Genomic DNA, 20,722 nt, shown 5'->3' on the forward strand with positions numbered 1-20,722 from the left:
GAGCATCTTGAAAGCAACAAGAGACAAGTAGCTTGTTATATATGAGGGGCCTTCCATAAGACTATCAGCAGATTTTTCAGAAGAAACCTTGCAAGACAGAAGGGGGTGAAATGATATATTCAAAGTACTGAAAGAAAAAAAAACCTGCCAACTAAAAGTATTATACCTGCCAAAAATGTCCTTCAGAAATGGAGAGATAAAGATATTCTCAAATGAACAAAAGCTGAAGGAGTTTATTACTACTAGACTACTAAAGGGAGTTCTTTAGGCTGAATTAAAAGGACATTAATTAGTAACATGGAAACATATGAAAGTATAAAACTTACTGGTAATGGTAAATATATAGTCAAATTGAGAATACTCTAATATAGTAATGGTGGTATGTAAATCACATATAACTCTAGTATAAAGGTTAAAATACAAAAGTATTAAAAATAACTACAGCTACAATAATTTGTTAATGGATACACAATACAAAAGGATGTAAATTTTGAGATTAAAAACAAGATGTGGGAGGGAGAGTAAATGTGGAGAAATTTTGTATGTTATTGAAATTAAGTTATTATCAGCTTAAAATAGACTTATAACTATAAGATATTTGATGTAAGCCTTATGGTAACTACAAAGAAAAAACCTATAGTTGATACAGAAAGATAAAGAGGAAGGAATCTAGGCAGAAAAATTATCAAATCACGGAGGAAGAAAGCAAGAGAGGAAGAAAGGAACAAAGGATCTGCAAAACACCCAGAAAACAATTAACAAAATGGTAATAGTAAGCCTTTACCTGTTAATAGTTACTTTAAATATAAATGACTAAATTCTCCAATCAAAAGACATAGAGTGGCTGAATCAATAAAGAAAGCAAGATCCAAGTATATGCTACCTACAAGAGACTCACTTCAGCTTTGATGACACACATAGGCTGAAAGTGAAGGGATAGAAAGAGGTATTCCATGTAAATGGAAATCAAAAGAAAGTTGGAGTTGCTATACTTATGTCAGATAAAGTAGACATTAAGCCAAAAATGGTAACAGAGACAAAAAAAGTCATTATATAGTGATAAAGGGGTAAATCCAACAATAGGATATGACATTTATAAATATATATGCACCCAACATCAGAGCACCTAAACATATAAAGCAAACTAACTCATCTGAAGAGAGAAATAGATAGCAATGCAGTAATAGTAGGGGATAGTGTACTTTTAAAAATGGATATATCATCCAAACATTAAATCAATAAGAAAAATTGGATTTGAACTACATTTTAGACCAAATGGACTTAACAGACATATACAGAAGATTCTATCCAATAGTGGCAGAATATATATTCTTCTCAAGCACACATGAGCATTCTCTAAAATAGACACGTTAACTGACAAAACAAGTCTTAACAAATTTAAGAGGAAATACTATCTCACTGTGGATTTTTCTTTATTGGGAGATTTATGATTACTGATTCAATCTTTTTTGTTATTAGTCTGTGCAGATTTTCTGATTATTCATTATTCAGTATGGATGGTTGTATGTTTCTAAGAATTTATCGATTTCTTTTAGGTAATCCAATTTCTTAGCAGAAAATTGTTCATAGCATTCTCTTATGATCCTTTATATTTCTGTGGTATCGGTTGTAATGTCTCCTCTTTTATTTCTGATTTTGTTTATTTGAGACTTCTCTCTTTTTATCTTAGTTACTCTAGCTAAAGGTTGTCAATTTTGTTTGTCTCTTCAAAAACCAACTCACAGTTCTGTTGATCTTTTCTGTTGCTTTTTTAGTCTCTATTTCATTTATTTTTGCCTGGTCTTTGTTACTTCCTTCCTTCTCCTAACGTTTGGATTTTCTTTTTCTAGTTCCTTGAGGTGTAAAGTTATGTTATTTATTTGAGATCTTTCTTTTTTCTTAATGTAAGAATTTATTGCTATAAATTGCTATAAATTATTTATTGCTATAAATTTATTGCTATAAATTAGAAATGCTTTTGCTGCATCCCATATGTTTTGGTATGTTGTGTTTCCATTCTCATTTGTCTCAAGATTTTTGTTACTTCTCTTTTAATTTTTTCTTTGACCTCTTTGTTGTTCAGGGGTGTGTTGTTTATTCTCCACATGTTTGTGAATTTTCCCGTTTTCCTCTCATTATTGATTTCTAGTTTCATACCATTCTGAAAAGATGCTTGAAATGGGTTCAGCAATTGTGAATTCTACCAAACATGTAAAGAATAGTTAATGCCAATCTAGCAAACGCCTCCAAAAATTTGAAGAGGTGCGAACACTCCAAAATCATTTTACAAGGTCATAATTATCCTGATACCAAAGCAGATAAGGATCCTACATTAAAAGGAAATTACAGACCAATATCCCTGATGAACATAGATGCAAAATTCTTCAACAAAATACGAGTGAACTGCATTCCACAGCACGTTAAAAGGATCACACACTGTGGTCAAGTAGGATTTATCCCTGGGCTGCAAGGATGATTCAACACATGCAAATCAATGTGATACACTACATTAACAGAATGAAGGATAAGTCATATGATCACCTCAATAGATGCAGGAAAAGGATTTGACAAAATTCAACATCCTTTCATAATAAAAATTCTCAACAAATTAGGTATAGAAGGAATGTACCTCAACATAATAAAGGCCACATGTGACAAGCCCACATCTAACATATTCAATGGTGAAAAGCTGAAAGCTTTTCTTCTAATATCAGGAAGAAGAAAAGGATGCCCACTCTTGCCACATCTGTTCAACATAGTACTTGAAGTCATAACCAGAGCAATTAGGCAAGAAAAAGATATAAAATGTATTCAAATTGGAAAGGAAGATGTAAAATTATCTCTGTTAGCATAAGACATGATCTTATATATAGAAAACCCTAAAAATTCCACACACAAAAATGTTAGAACTAAAAAATGAATTTAGTATAGTTGCAGGATACAAAATCAACATACAAAAATCAGTTGCATTTCTATACACTAACAATGAACTATCAAAAAAAGAAATTAGGAAAAATATTCCCATTCACAATAGGATAAAAAAATAGTTAGGAATAAATTTAACCAAGGTAAAGCATCTATAAACTGAAAATTATAAAACATTGATGAAAGAAATTGAAGAAGACACAAAGAAATGGAAAGATATCCTGTGTTCATGGAATGGAAGAATTAATATTATTAAAATGGCCATACTACCCAAAGCAATCTACAGATTTAACGCAATCCCTTCGAAAACCCTAACAGCATTTTTCACAGAAGTGCAGAAAACAATGGTAAAATTCATATGTAACCACAAAGACCCTGAATAGCTAAAGCAATCTTGACCAACAGGAGCTAAGCTGGAGACATCACACCACCTGATTTCAAACTATATTGCAAAGCTGATTTCAAACTATATTACAAAGCTACAGTAACCAAAACAGTGTAGTGTTGGTTTATTAAAAGACAAACAGATCGATGGAAAAGAATAGAGAGCCCATAAGTAAACCTACGTATATATGGTGAACTAATTTTCGACAAAGGTACCAAGAATACACAATGGGGAAAGGATAGTCTCTTAAATAAATGGTGCTGGGAAAACTGGATATCCACATGCAGAAGAATGAAATTGGACCCCATATCTTACATCACTCACGAAAATTAACTCAAAATGAATTAAAGACTTAAATGTAACAACTGAAACCATAAAAGTGCTAGAAGAAAATGTAGTGGGAAAGCTCCTTGACATCAGTCTTAGCAATGATTTTTTGGTTCTGACACTCAAAGCACAGGCAACAAAAGCAAAAAGTAAGTGGAACTACATCAAACTAAAATGTTTCTGCACAACAAAGGAAACAATCGACAAAATGAAAAGTTAACCCATGGAATGGGAGAAAATATTTACAAACCATATATCTGATAAAGAGTTAATATCCAAATATATAAGGAACTCTTACCAATCAATCGCAAAAAACAAATAACCTGATTAAAAAGTGGGCCAAGGACCTGAATAGACATTTTTTCCAAAGAAGACATACAAATGGCCAACAGTTATATGAAAGAATGCTCAACGTCACTAATCATCAGGAAAATTCACATCAAAACCATGATGGCATATCACCTCACACCTCTTAGGATGGCTATTGTCAAAAGTCAAAAGGTAACAAGTGTTGGCAATGATGCAGAGAAAAGAAAACTCTTGTGTGGTGTTATTGGGAATGTAAATTGGTACAGCCATTATGGAAAACAGTATGAAGGTCCTTCAAAAAATTAAAAATAGAACTACCGTATGATCCAACAATCCCACTTCTGGGTTTATATCCAAAAGCTGGAAATAACCTAAATGTTCCTCAACAGTTGAATGGATAGGGATAAGGTGGTATATATATACAATAGAACATTATTCAGCCAGAAAAAAGGAAATCCTTCCATTTGCCACAACATGGACGAACCTTGAGGACATTTTTGCTAAGTGAGTTAAGCCAGACACAGAAAGACAAATATTGCATGATTTCACTTATATGTGAATGTATATACACACATACATATATGTATATGTATATGTGTGTGTGTGTGTGTGTGTACATACCTGTATATATACATATAATAGTAATAGAGAGTAGAATAGTGGTTACCAGAAGCTGGGCTGTGGGGAAAAAAGGGAGATCAAAATTATAATTAATAATAATAATAACTGTAATAAACAATGTAGAATGGTGCTTGCCAGGGGCTGGTGGTAGGAATTCTTGGGGGGTTATTGTTTAATGGGTACAGAGTTTCAATTTTGCAAGATGCAAGAGTCCTGGAGATGGACAGTGGTGTTGGTTGCACAGCAATATGAATGTATTTAATACCACTGAACTGCACACTTAAAAATGATTAATATAGTAAGTTTTATGTTATGTGTATTTTACTACAATAAAAAATAAGGCAATGTAAAATTAGCCAATAAGCACAGGAAAGATGCTCAACATCACTAGCCATCAGGGAAATGTAAATTAAAACCATTGTGAGATACCGTTACATAGACACTGTAATGACTAATTCAAAAGAATGAAAATGCCAAGTACTGGTGAGGATTTAGAGTAACTGGAATCTGCATACATTGTTGGTGATGATGTAAAATGGTACTGCAACTTTGAAAACGATATTACTTATTTTATAAAGTTCATCCCACATTTACCATAGGACCAGCAACCTGGCTTCTAGTTATTTACACAAGAGAAATGAAAACAGGCTACATGAAAAGTCTTAATAACAAATATTTCTAATACCATTACTCATAAAACCCCCAAACTGGAAAGAACCCATAAGTATATTAACTGTGGATGGATAAACAAATTATGATCTATCCATACTGTGGAATACTACTCAGCAATAAAGAAAAATTAAATATTTATACCACCATTGACATGGACAAATCTTAAAAACACTATGCTAAATGGAAGAAATAAAACTTGAAAAATTACATATCCTATTCTATTTATATGAAATTGTAGAAAAATAAAAACGATAGTGATATAAAGTAGATACGAAATTTAGGGTCTGGAGAGAGGTTCAACTCCAAAGAGTCAAAAGACGTTTTAGGTTGATGAAACTGTTCTTTATCTTGATTGTGGTTGCAATTATATAACTGGAAAAATTACTCAAATCCATCAAAATATGCACTTAAAATGAGGGAATTATAAATTATAATGTAAATTATACCTCAATAAAGGTATTATTGACCTGTAATTATGAGTGTATTGCAAATGTTATGATCTTTCCAAATATGAAGTATTTGAGTTTTTATGTCACCACAATATTTAAGAAATGGTAAAATATTTCGAGAGAAAATCTCTTATTATTTAAATTGCAGTCTTCTCATATTTCCCATATCATATATCTGCTTGAAATCCAAAATTAAAATGGTATAAATGAAAATTATACTACAAGAGTTATTCTCTCAATTCAATAACTTAAAAAACATTTAATACTTGTTTAATGAATTACTAGTACAAAGCTGTACATTCATGTTTTATCATAAGCTTCAAAGAGCCAATTTCAAAAATGGGTGCATGATTTATTTCATTTGAGTAATTTCCTAGGAGATTAGTGCAAGAATGTAGTAAACAATATAAAGCAATATTAAATCTAGAGACATTAAAATCCTAAAAGTAAAACCCATTAAAACCAAAATAAAAGTATCTAAAAATTATTCATAGTGAATCAAGATAAAAATAATAAATAAAATACAGAATTTTAGATTTTGTGTATACGTGAATACATATGTAGAATATATCTCAGAGTAGGTCAGTATGTATATATTCCTTTAAGCTCATCTTCTTTAAGTGTGACTCTCATGTTCCTATTGTCATACTTAAATTATATCCGTTAACAAATTGCCATTTGGCATAATCGACAATTTCTCTTTTTGTTTCTTCCCACTTTCCCATACATCCTCTTAAACCAAAACTTTAACTCCTACTTAAAAGTAGCGCAAATCAAAGCACCCAGTCCAAGAGAGGCGTTAACCTATGTATGGTAAGAGTTAACCTTAGTTTAGGTTCATATTTTCCTCTAATTTGTCATGGATGCTGTCTCTTCAGTCTATTTTCTTGCTCTGGCAAGAACTTGGACAAGGGAATAGGGTGAGAAAGTTGGAAAACTTCCTGGTTTACTGGTTTGAAGTGTGAGATCCTAGATTGGACTCTTTTTCTAGTGTAAGAAACATTGGAATTCTTCACAGATAATTCCAGGTATGCTAGAGCTAATTTTCAGTGTGTATATGTGTGCAGCAATTGAGAGGATTTAGCTGTTATTAAACTTATCCCCATAATAATTTTTTAGAAGGGCAATGTTATTATCCCTGAACATTTTTCAATGAAGAAACTGGCATTGAAAGAAATTGATTACTCGGAACTTCACAATGAGTCAGAGACAGTGTTCTACTCATGCAATACCAAAATTGCATTTAGATCATCTATATTACTCTGTTATATTATTTAGACTATTTATGTGATCTGTAATCATTATAACCAGAGTAAGTGTACTAACAGTGTAATTGAAAAAAACATCATGAAAGGATCCATGGGTGATTGAACAGTCATCATGAAGAAGTTCCTCAAAGAGCAAACTGCTTTATAACTGTGCTATTAAATTGATACCAAATCTGGAATTGAACAGTGCTCAGCACCATCTAATTTTATTTCATACATTGGATTCAACTTAAATATTATATTTACCAATGATTTAAGAAAAGAATACTCTTAAAGATTATATAATATTTAAAGATACTACCTGATAGTCTTGACATATTTAGTTTTTTTATCTCCTTTGCCTATTATTTTTTCCTGCCTACTACACTGTGGGGTGAAGGGCCTGCTAAAGACCAGAATTGAACAGATTTCCAAAACTTACAAATGAACTCCTGTAATTATGTTATCTGACGTCACATAATTTTCAACTACATCAAATAACCGTATGATTTCATGATTTTTTATTTCAAAGTCGTGACCCCTCAACTTGGGTTTTAAAATTTTATCATTTTTTATTATAAGGAAACCTAAGTTCTATGACGCCATTGCTTTTGATGTAGTTTGAAAATGAAAATCTATTCATATAGGGGCAAAAAACATCAGAGCAATTGTGGGGACTTACTAAATCATCTTTATAAGCTCTTCCTTCTGGAAGGCACCTCACTCACTGCATTCTGTTTCATTAGTCTGTGTTTAATGGAGAGAAGAGAATAGTGAATTAACTTTCAAAGTATCCAAAATTAAATTTCATCATTTTAGTTGTTTCCTTAACTATTAATGTATTTTTGAATGGAAACGGTTTTATTACTTATCTAATAGGAATACTTATGTATGGAAAATTGACATTTGAATAATACAACATGCTTTACTAAGGCTATTGGCTATACTTGCTACTTTGAGGTTTTAGACATAAATCCATTTCTAAAGTTTTAGAGGTAGGACTGAATAATGAAGTAGGTTTAGTGAATATCGCTTGCTAAAAGGAAGCTCCTTAACAAATTACAGAGGAAAAGCTAGGTTGTGAAAAGAAAATGACAATTTCTGAAAGTGGTGTTACAAGCATAAATTGCATATAGACTTCTATATTCGTCATTATTCTTGCTGTTTATCTTTGATTTGTGAATTAAGACCTGAGGCTCTTCAAGAGACCTCATAAATATGCTAATACTATAATTAAGAACAGGTAGTGTTACAAATGCAGATTTTTATCTTGTAATTTTAAAGGTTCTGTTTCATTTTTTAACATTTATAACAATATTGGTTTTTGGAAAAATAACATCCTTTTTTTTTTTTTTTTAAAGATTTTATTTATTTTTATTTTTGCCCCCCAAAGCCCCAGTAGATAGTTGTATGTCATAGCTGCACATCCTTCCAGTTGCTGTATGTGGGACGCGGCCTCAGCATGGCCGGAGAAGCGGTGCGTCGGTGCGCGCCCGGGATCCGAACCCGGGCCGCCAGCAGCAGAGCGCGCACACTTAACCGCCAAGCCACGGGGCAGGCCCGGAAAAATAACATCCTTTAACTTCAAGAAAATGTACTCTCTGGACATGTAGATATAAAGTTCTACATGTTTTAACTGACATAATCTTGATGTAAAAGTAATTCCTGTTTTCTTGTACAGCTTGACCTTTAGTAAAATTAAACTGTTTTAAGACTTTCTATTTAGGACATTAAGATATACATCTCTAGAAGTTACTGCAATTTATTCACTAAACACGCACAAGTAAAAATGCTAGGTTCTTTGCTAGTTGCTAGGAATGTAGAACCAAACATCGTAATGCCTGACTTCACATATCTTGAAGTCAAGTGGAGAGAAAAGACAGGTAAGCTAATTTCACACTACACCGTGACTAATTAGAATTACGAAAGTGTAGAATTTAAGAACTAGAGTCAGAATGCATTGATTTCCGTTTTAGTTCCACTGCTTATTGACTGGGTAACCTACAAACCTTTATTTCCTCATCTATAAAATGAATTTAATGACACTACCTATTTCATGGGATTATTCTAAGGATTAAATAAATTAGTGTATGAAAAATAGCACAGTGCCTGGGCAATAGTAAGCACTTTATAAATATTAGCTCTTTTTAGTAGTACTGTGGTAGAAGTATGTGGTAGAGACAATGGGAGTACAATCGAGGGCCGCCAAAGGACAAGATCCAGAACTGCCAGGAAATGAATCATTTGGATTGGAGCCACCCAAGAAGAAGGTGTTAGGAGGGGGAAGCAGTTTGTGCCAAACGAGGTACAGAGGTGTAAGAATGTATGGCAAAACTGTCAACTGCTGATACTGTTATCTGATGAGATTGCAGTGTCAGTGCTACGTGTAGAGAGAGGAGCAAGGGACAAATTTTGAAGATCATTGTATGTCAAGGAGGTTGGGCTTCAAGCTAAAAAGTGATGGAAAAAATTTAAGGAAATTTAAGCAGGGGAGTGAAGGATTGTAAAGAGGGGAATTACAGAAACCTCTTTCAGTTTTTTTTTTCAATTTTTAATTAATTTTTTTATTGCCATAACATTGGTTTGTAACATTGTATAAATTTCAGGCATACATCGTTATACTTCTATTTCTGCATTGATTACGTCATGTTCACCACCCAAATACTAATTTCAATCCATCACCACACACATGTGCCTCATCATCCCTTCTGCCCTCCTCCCTCACCTCCTCCCCTCTGGTAACCACCAATCCAATCTCTGTCTCTATGTGTTTGTTTGTTGTTGTTGTTATCTTCTCCTTATGAGTGAGATCATGCAGTTTTTGACCTTCTCCCTCTGACTTATTTCACTTTGCATAATACCCTCAATGTCCATTCATGTTGTCACAAATGGCTGGATTTCATCGTTTCTTATGGCGGAGTAGTATTCTATTGTGTACATATACCACATCTTCTTTATCCATTCGTCCCTTGATGGAAACTTAGGTTGCTTCCAAGTCTTGGCTATTGTGAATAACGCTGCAATGAACACAGAGGTGCATGTATCTTTACGCATTGGTGTTTTCGTGTTCTTTGGATAAACACCCAGCAGTGGAATAGCTGGATCATATGGTAGCATACAAGAGACACACTTCAGACCTAAAGACACTCACGAACTGAAAGAGAAGGGATGGAAAAAGATACTCCTCTTTCAGTTTTAAAAAGAGCATTTTGTCAGCTGGGTGAAGGGTGACCAGAGAGTTATGAAATTGAAGGCGGAGAGACCAGTTAAGTTTTTGCATTACACCAGGAGGAAAGTTATAAATGCCTTCACTAAGGCATTTACTTCCTCTAAAAAGAATTAAACCCATTAAATTTTTATAGACAATATTCCAGGATTTATAACCAGAGTAATTTATGTAATATTTATGCAGAATTGGCTGGTATGTTTATTCCTCATGTTTTTATACAGAAATAGGTCTTATTCTATCTTTTAAAAATCATTTATTTTCTGTTTAACCATATTTTTTGAAATATTGCTTTATCAAGTATGATACACATTATTATATCAATAAGCAGTGTGTTCATTAACTGTAGGAAGTTTATGCTTGTCTGGAATAGATTATCATAGTTGGTCTTATCTGGTAATCGCTAATTTAAGCCCCAGTTTGCTTTTATTTATTTTAAAAATGAATAAATAAAACCTAATGAGATCTTGAATTGCTTGCCTGAAACATAGCTCAGTTGTCTTTGAGACATGACTAGTTGACTTAACTGCCATTATCCAGCTATGGTTTTATGTCAGCATTTTGAAAGACTATAATCCAAACAGTGGTTTGAAGAACCTCTCTTTGACTTTCAGTTTGTTAGATAAACTTCATAATTGTAGCACATCCCTTTATATCTTCATTTTTGTTTATCTCAAATATTATATCAGAGTTTATTTATGGCAAGCTGACATTTTGCACAAACACACCAATTTGTTCTTCAGAATAAGAACATTTTTTTCTCCCTTACAAATTCTGACATTTAGTGTAAAATATCAAGCTATTAATCTACTTCTCTATTCAAACGCACTTAATGCAACCTTTTTTGCATCGAATCATAAAATTCAAAATGTTGATCATTATTATTAATTAATGAAAAATATAGCATATCTTAAATTCAGGGTTTAGATTTTGGACATGTTTTCAATATGAATTTGCATGTAAGCTCAAATGGACAAAATATATTATCATCGCTGTTACTGTGGTTTCACAAAAATCAGTTTTTTAGTGTGTCACTTGATCAATTATTTGGAGGGCTCTATAAAAACGTGGGGAAAATGAGGATATTATGAAGATTTACCATTAATTGGTCTCTTGATTTTGATTAATTTTCTTTGAATAATCATTGGGTAATTGAATAAAATTGTTACAGGAAAGGGAACTCCAAAGGTGCATTCATGCTGGCTGAAGTTTTAAAGCTAATTTTAAATGCAACTTGAGTCAACTTTTCATATTTTTCATGGGAATGACCACAGAACCAAAATGAAACATATTGATTATCTGTAAAGGGCCATGTTCTAGCCCTTTTAGCCAATGGAAATCTTTCTAATTGTTAGACTTTGTTAACAATTGTTGTTATTCATTTGTCTCACTCACTGTTTTCTAAATAAAATTGGCTAAATAATCACTCTTTTAAGGCAATCTCATTTATTTTTTCATAGGTTAAAAAAATATTTTTGGTAATACTACCTACTTTAAACTAGAAGATTATAGTCTGATTTAATTCACCTTCTGTAAGAAATTCCTAGAAGCCAACATAGTTAAAAACGTTCATTGATGCAATTAAAAAACTGAGGTAAAGGGGCCGACCTGGTGGCACAGCAGTTAAGCGTGCGTTCTCCGCTTTGGGGGCCTGGGGTTTGCAGGTTTGGATCCCTGGCGCGCACTGACGTGCCGCTTGTCAAGCCACACTGTGGCGGCATCCCGTATAAAGTAGAGGAAGATGGGCATGGATGTTAGCCCAGGACCATTCTTCCTCAGCAAAAAAAAAAAAAAAAAAAGAAAACAAAAGAGATGGATTGGCATTGGATGTTAGCTCAGGTCAGGGCTAGTCTTCCTCACAAAAGGGAAAAAAAACCTGAGGTAAAAATACATATTAAGAAACCATTTCAGATATCTTGGTTTCAAAATATTTTATTTGTATTGTAACTAAAGGTATAAATGTTAGATCTTAGAGGAATTTTTCTATGATTAAAACCAAATAAAAACATATTTTTATATAGGAGTGCATATTTTCCATAGTGTATGAACTCTACAATAAATATCAATTTTATAAGGAAAAATAATATTTTTGGTCTGAAATTGGCAAGTACTTATAGTCCGTATGATTATTGATTTATGAAAGAAATTCAAATAAATAATTTTTTAATATTTCTTAGAATAACATCTGTACCTACTTCCTTTAATGGCTTTTATTAAGGATATATGAAGTCCTAACAATACTCTTGTGCTAAATTTTGCTATTAAATTTTTTCATTCATTCAGCAAACCTTTATTAAATGCTTACTATGTACTCTGTACCATATCTGTGCTAGGTACTGGAACAGTGCCATGAAGAATGTGAACAAGGCCGCTCTTCTGAAGGAGCTTACATTTTAGTGGGGAAAGACATTTGAACTAATGATCAACCAAAAGAATAAGATCATTTCAGATTGAAGTATAAAAGAAATAGGTTCATGCAAGAGTATAGAGTAAGAGAAGGGGCAGCTACTTTAGATGAGGGTCTTAGAGAAGTGTGATATTTGAGATGGGAGCTAGAGGATAAGGAGCCAGCTGTATGAAGACCAGTTGCCCAACATCACTTGGAATGGTTCTCCCTCTGTCTGCACTTACTCATTTCTCTATAGGCGGTTCAGTCTCATGGAGTTGCTGGAGGCTGTTCTAGGTAGAGAAAAACTGACAATAGCCAGATACATAGGAACCTAATGCTATGTTTCGTTTCTTTCTGCTACCTCTACCTTTTTCTCCTGTCTGTTCTCAGAACTTCTGCATATTTTTAGACACCAGGGAGTGATTTCTTGTCCCACATATGTTAATAATAGAAAATAGGGTACTTTCTATGTTTCTTTTCTCCCATAGCACTTATCAAGGTTTAACACCCTATATAGTTTATTATTGTTATTACAGTTTTTGTCTGTCTCCACACCACCACTAAGAATTTTATTATTTTTTTCACTAATGTATCCAAGAACCTGAGATGGTGCCCAGAATATAGCAGATGTTCAGTGAAATATTTGATGGATGTATAAACGGCACCCCATAAGAGGGAATCTTGAGAAGGAATCTGCTGGAGTTAGTGTCTGCTTAGCCTTGCTTACCAAATCATCCTTGGATCTGCCTTCCATTTCCAGAATCAGTCCAGTCTTATTTTTAAGCCTGGGCCTGACAATGGACTGTCTGATACGGTGTTTTCCATAGGCTATCTGCCGGGGAACTTCCTATAGAAAGTCTCAGGCGGAGAAATATTTTGAAAGATTTATATAACACATTGTAGTGCTGACTCTCCTTTTGAACAGCCAACATTGAATGCTGTTCAACCTGAGGCTCTATCACCTGGATGGTGTGCTGAGTACAGAGACTGCTTGTGCCAAGTCTACATTTACTCTTGAGTACAATTATGTTAACAGGTGAGTTACTTTGGGGTGTCCCTTCTGTTTTTAAGGCAGTTTGTGTTTCAGGTGTGGTTTTGGACGGAGACCTCCCCCATCAATTTTATCCTACTGTTATACTCCTTATTGTGAAAGATAGGAGATTGTTATCTGTACAAAAAGTTGGTCAAGGTCTTTAATCAGTGCTTTACTTCATGTTCAAGCATTACATTGCAACTTCATTTGTGAAAAACTGCAGCTTTTGTTTTCGACAATTTAGATTTTTGGGAGGTCTAGGTCTCAGCACCCCTTAGTAGTGGTATCTCAGCTTCTCCTCTAAATATCAGCTGGAGTCAAAATATCATTCACATCTCTTGTGAAAACTTTTTTATTTTTTATTAATAGGTACAGATAGTAGTATAATTAAAGCTTTGGACTGTTTCAGTGCTTTAGTTCATGATTATAACTTGTAGATCTTTCCCTGACTACTTTATTTATTCATATATTCTTTGGGAAAATGTAGGAAATTGTAGATATTTTCATGTGTATCTGTATTTTGCTTACTTGCCTCAAAACATGATTTTTCTTCCAAGGTACTTAGTTATATGGACCCAGACAGGACAAACACACCATAATAAAAGTCTGCAGGACCAGCTTGAATCATGTGCTTTGCCAGTCTACATTTATTTTAACTCTATCGGTTAGTCTCACTATTTATGCATCAATTATCTGTTCTAGCCCCTTTTAGAACTTCCCAAGGACCCCTTGCACTCATGTTAATGAATGACAAATATTTGAGAGTGATAATGAATTACATTGGCAGTACACAAAGAAATTAATGGCAAAACCCATATTTGAATATATATATATTTAATGATGAATATGGTTTTGTTCCCCTAAAAATGTGCCACTTGCTTTTAAAGATTTCCTTGTTCTGTTCCTCTGCCCTATGGCACCTTCTTCCATTTGTCTCTATTTTCCCTGCTCTGTTCACTTTTGATTTCACTTCCAACAGTTTCTCCTCAATGTGGGGCCTATCCTGGAATAGGGGTTTGACTGGTTGTTTTTAAAAATTCATGTGGCCCAAGCTGTTCTAGCCCCTTTTAGAACTTCCCAAGGACCCCTTGCACTCATAAGCTCTTGGACTGGGCGAAACCATTTCCATTTTCACCTTCTGTATTCAAATTGGCCTGCCTGGTTCCAATGAAAACCGTTTGGATTTTTTTTTATTTTCTTGTTGATTCCCTCTTCTTACTTCCACGCAGACACTGGTACCACAAATACCTTGTGTTGTGGCTTATCCATACCTGTTTGTGCTTTGGTATTCAAGGGTATAATTTGTCACTTTGTTGCCATTGTTTTCCATGTATTTTTTTAATTTTGCAATTTAGTTGTTATATATTTTTTATGGAAACTCAGGGATTTTAAAAAGTATCCTACCACCACCACTGCCCACCTAGAACTCTGTCCCATGGATTATATTTCTTAATTTCCAAGTAATTAAGCTTGCTTTAGTCATCATTGAAATTATAGTTTTAATTTTGATTTTAATCTGATAATCAGTGCATAAAATCACTACCATTTAGAATTTTTAAGTAGTTTCTCTGCGCAGTGTACATTGTCTACTTTTCTAAATGCTCTGTGGATTTAAGAAGAGAATTTTTTTTTCATATCCTATGTGTTCTTGATTATTTCTTCTCTGTTTTTTAACAGATCTTTTTGAAAGTTCAGTCAGTAGTTGCTGTCTCTACTTCCTCATATTCCATATTATCATTATGGTACTCTGTTTAGATTAACATCCCCATCACTTCATTGAAAGTGCATTTGTTTAAGTTACCCACGAAGTTGATGTTGTCAAATGTAATAATCATATTCCCATCCTCATCTTAACCAACAAAACTAACCACTGCTTTCTTGCAACATTTCTTTTCCTTGAACATCCTTGACACAACACTCTCCGGGGTTTTCTCCTACCTAATTGATCACTTTTTTTTTAGCTCTCATAAGGGGGTGGCCTTGAATTTCCTCTTAGAAGTTTTAAATGAGTCATATCCATTCCTTCACCAAGTCTTCTCACCTCTCACTCTAAATTATGTGCCCATCTACTTATTTTTGTCTCCATGGCTACTACTCTTGTGCAAGCTACTATCACCTCATAACTAGAAAAGTCCAATATTCTTCTCTCTTATCTCCCTGCTTTCCTCTATCATCTCTTCCCCAGCCAGCAGTCAGAATGATTTTTTTCTTACAAGTTGGATCATGTCACTCCATAGCTCAAAATATTTCATGAGTTCCCATTGCCCTTATAATATGTTCCAAACTCTTTATCGTGGCCAAAGACCAAGTGACATTGCCCTTATAATATGTTCCAAACTCTTTATCGTGGCCAAAGACCAAGTGACTTAACCTCTGCTTGTCACTCTGAACCTATTTTCAACTACTCTGTCCCTAGCTCACAATACTCCAGCTGTTGTGACTTCCCTTTAGTTTCTCAAACATGTCTAGCCCAAGCATACTGTTCCCTAAGCCTGGAAACCTCTATTAACAGATCTTTGTGTGGTTTTACCCTTATTATTTGAATATCAGCTCGTATATCATGTCTTCAGTAAGGCCATCTCTAACTAACTGATCTAAATTGGCCACATATCCTTCTACTTCATCATGTCACCTGTTTGTTTTCTTCAGAACACTTACCACTATTGAAAATTAAGATATCCGCTTATGAGTTTACCTGGTGATTTTCTGTCTCCTGCTATTAGAATGCAAACTCCAAGAGACCAGGGGCTTTGTCTTATTTATAAAGCTGTCACCAGCACTTAAAATAGAGCTTGCTTAACCAGTATTTCTTCGAATATTTCTTTATGATTTAAATGACTGAATAAATTAATTTTTGTCTGCTTGATCAGATAGGTTCTGAAAGAGATATATGTATTAAAAATTTCTTCCGTCATTATGTTATTATCATTCTCCTAGTACGTCCAGACATTATGTTTTTATTTATTTCACCTGTGTTTTTGGTGCATATAGGTTTATTATTGTTATGTATTCTTTGTGCCTTATACATTTTATTTGATCAGGTTTTGACTTTGAATTCCAGTTTGCCTTAATATTATCTTTCATGCCTTTTTTATTGTTGTTTTTAAGTGCCTATTATATTTTTTTACAAACCTTTATATTTTGTACATAAATGTGTCACTGCTCTGGATGTGTTTTCTGTAAAAAGACATAAAGCTGGGGTGGGCCCAGCGGCGTAAGCAGTTAAGTGGGCACACTCCTCTGCGGCCGCCCGGGGTTTGCCGATTTGGATCCCGGGCACACACTGACACACTGCTTGGCAAGCGATGCTGTGGCGCCATCCCATATAAAGTGGAGGAAGATGGGCACGGGTGTTAGCCCAGGGCCAGTCTTCCTCGCAAAAAAAGAAGGAGGATTGGCAGATGTTAGCACAGGGCTGATCTTCCTCACAAAAGAAAAAAAAAAAGCCATAAAGCTGAATTATGCTTTTTCATGTACTGCGGAAATCTGTCTTTCAATGAGAATTCAGTCTGTTCATATTTAGTGCGATTGCTTATACTTTATCTTATTCTTTTATTTTTATGGTGTATGTATTATTTATTTTATTTATTTCCTCTTTTCTCTTTTCCATGAATTTGCTAATCTATTTAAGCCTTTATTGAAGCTCTTTTTCCCCCTTTTTATTTAGATATTTTCCAACACTAAGGTTACCTTCCTATTCCAAATTGTCTTAATCAAACCAATTTTATTTATTATGATTTCAAAATAATTATCCTTTTGAAGATTATCCAGCTAGTTCTCAATTGCTATATCCAGAATTCTCTGCCCATGGATTTAAGTTACTGTTGGCAATATTGTTGATAAGCTGTGTTTCTAACACACTCTCATAGATAATCACCTGGGGAGAAAATTTATTTGTATCTTTTTCATTTTAAAAGATGTGTTTTCTTAAAATTTTTAAGATAGTTTCACCTATAACCAATCTCCTACAATAATTATCTTTCCTCAGTCTCTGTATGAGTGCTTTGTAATTCTTCAAATGCTTAGAAGCTCGTTGAAATGAATGTTACTATATTTAAGCTTTCATGTGTATGCCAAAAATTTTACCATCTTCTCAATTGACTGTAATTCTTTATTTTATATAAGAAATACTGATATTTCTTATTTTAAATTTAAATTCCTTAATGTTATTTCTTTGCACTGAAAGCTGAGACAATTGTTAAGACTCATCTTCTTTGTTTTCCTTCACTAATGAATTATATCCTCCTCTGCCTTTTGTCCAATGTCTGAAAATGGTTGTTTCATATATTTTGTGTAGTTTTCTAGTTGTTTAAGGCAGAAGAGAAATCTCATCCCTCTTAGTCCATTTTCATTGGAAGTAGAAATTCTATTATATGTTTTTGAAAGATTTTCATAAAAGATTATTAAAGGAAAAAGCGATTTCAACATCTTAATCATTTAGTTTCAGCTATCTGGGAAAATTCACTTATGTTGATCATATCCTTTATACATAATGTAAAAGTATAATAATATTCATTATATTATACCTATTATTTGCCAGATATGTGAGAATTTTATTTTATTAATTCAGTTAATCTTTCCTCTAACACTATAAAGTAGGTGCTTTTACTATTCACATACAGGACAGCTGAGACATGATAGGTTAGTTTCCCAAAATATATACACCTAGTAAGTGAAAAGCTGGTTTTCAAAATCAGATATTCTCTATTCAGATGCTGCATTGTTGGCTAATACACTGTATAATACTTTCTCAAGAAATGCGTTAAAGTGTGATCTCTATAATGTTAACAGAAATGGTGAAAACTTGAGCTTATTGGCTAGTTTCACCTCTCAAAATTTACTTCTTATTAACATGAAGTTGTAAAATGAGGTAACATAAAACATATTTTATTCTTTGAGGATGTATAACAAAATATTTGTTTGTATGCATGCAGCTTACCTAGGCAAGACATATGGGCAAAAACAAATCCCCTCAGTTTTCTTAATCGAGTTGAAATTTATTTTTTTGGCTTAGAAGCAATTATCAATTGTATTAATAGAAAATGTGATTATTATTAGATGAAGAAACTCATTTGCATGTTTTAGTTAGGCACATTTAATATGTCATAGGCTTTCACATGAAATTCTTAGCATGTGTTGAATTAATTTTATAATAATTTTCAATGTTATAGTCTATGCAAAGTCATCGTCAATAGTTGAAGATACTAGGTATTCTAGATGAAGTTTTAATTCCAGCATATGGGATTTATAGTATGGTGATCCAAATGTCTTGATGATTTAACCATATTGTACTTACAAATGCTGTGAAACATCACTACAGGTATTGGAGAAGAACGTAGATTCAGTAAGTTTCCAACTTTCTTTATTTTGATTTTTCAGATTGCGTTCTCACAACACAATACAATCATGGATCTTGTGCAGTTTTTTGTCACCTTCTTCAGGTAATTTGCTTTTACTGACTTTGAATTTGTTAAGCCTATATTCTGATATATGTTCTGTCAATCAATTAGGTAATTTATTGATTCTTTGGCCTCAAAATAACATATAGTGTGTCTTGAATAGTTTTATATGCTTAAATATATACCACAGAGCAGAGGAAACATACTTTCAATATACTTTTGCAAGATTATTTTGCTGGTGTACTATTTAATAACTAATGGGTTCAGTGGAAAGAGGATGATAACTTTGTGTTCCTGTCACAGAAGTAATTAAAGCCTGCTTTAATTAATGAAATTAACAGTATATTCGCCATATTGATTAGGTACATGTTTAGAATTAAGTCAATTCAATTATTTCTTAGGAAATTGTCGTATGTGTTTACAATGTGCTAAAATCTGTAGGGGGTAAGAAAAAGTAGGTATTTTCTGTCCTCAGCAAGCTAATAATCTGAAAGTACTCAATATGACTTTGAATAAAGCATCATTACCTAGAACATTAGTTATTTGAGATATTAAGAGTAGTTTCATAAAAAAGAGTTCCATAATTAAACAGCTTTGGAAAATGCTGTGTATACTAAAGTTAAATAGGGCTCTTTTGGTTTGTTTTTAACTGATATTACTTAGAGTTTTTAATATGCTAATTTGCAATGTAATTTTCTAAAAGAGAGGGTAGGGTTTCTAGCATTTCTTAAAACATAAAAACAATTTTCAGGGAACATCTGTCTTCATTTCCGTGGGGTGTAAAGAAAGAAACACTGGGTTAGGAGAAGAAGCTGAGTTTCAGTGATAGAATATCTGTTATAGATCATCTGGATTGGAAGGGATGTTATTTTTGTTAATATGATTAAGATATGTTCAGCTTGTGCTGGTCCATTGGGTGCCTTTGTGCAAATTAGACAAATGTATCGCCTCCTTATGGCAGACATAGTCTTACGTCATGGCACACAACTTTACAAACAGTGCAGCATGAATTTTGATCTCCACTTACCAGGTTGACTGGGCTGCCTTGTACAGTAAAGACCCTGCACAACCCATTCCTTGACACAGATGATATAACAAGCACTTTCCTAAACACCAGAGTATCCACTATTGGGTATTTTTGTCCAGATATCCATACAGTACTTGAATTTCTAATGCCTTCTCCACAGGGGTCAGCAAAGATTTTCTGTAAAGGGCCAGATAGTAAATATTTCAGGATTTGTAGCTACATGGTCTCTGTCCCATCTAGGCAACTCTGCTGCTATAGTCCTAAAGCAGCCGCAGCCAATATGGAAACAAATGGGAGTGGCTGTGTTCCAGTAAACCTTTATTATAAAAACAGCTGGTAGGCTGAATTCTGCCTGTGGACCTAATTTGCTCAACCCCTGATCTAGCTTATGCCTGAATGCCTTTAATGACAGGAAACTCACCATCTCCTGAGATAGCATTTTCTATCTTCCGATAACTAATTGTTCTTTATAATTGAGATGAAATCTGTCTCCCTGTAATATCTCTTGTAACTCATCCATATGGGCCCATAGATAGCAAGTCTAATCTTTCATCTCTATTTACAGCCCTTCAATTATTTAAACTCTTTTCTCCAATTTACACATTCCCTGTTCATTTATTTGCTTCTGTTGTCAAAATCTTTGCCATGTTGGTCACTTTGCTCTGAAAACAATCATGTTTGTTTATGTTCCTTAAAAAGTTGTAATTTCCCGA

General features: G+C 33.6%; 1 protein-coding gene across 4 annotated transcripts in view; it reads left to right on the forward strand.

The window, feature by feature from the left end:
* The window catches only part of ATRNL1 (attractin like 1), a 773,536-nt gene that overhangs the window by 325,872 nt on the left and 426,942 nt on the right, over positions 1-20,722 (forward strand). For all 4 annotated transcript variants that reach the window (XM_087432666.1, XM_087432665.1, XM_087432664.1 and 1 more), the window contains one exon: positions 18,963-19,024. In XM_087432666.1, the coding sequence (XP_087288792.1) occupies positions 18,963-19,024 (62 nt within the window). The remainder of the gene's footprint in view (positions 1-18,962; positions 19,025-20,722) is intronic.

Source organism: Ceratotherium simum, chromosome 6 (genome assembly GCF_057802395.1).
Source record: "Ceratotherium simum simum isolate JZ-2026a chromosome 6, ASM5780239v1, whole genome shotgun sequence".
Taxonomy (NCBI): domain Eukaryota; kingdom Metazoa; phylum Chordata; class Mammalia; order Perissodactyla; family Rhinocerotidae; genus Ceratotherium; species Ceratotherium simum.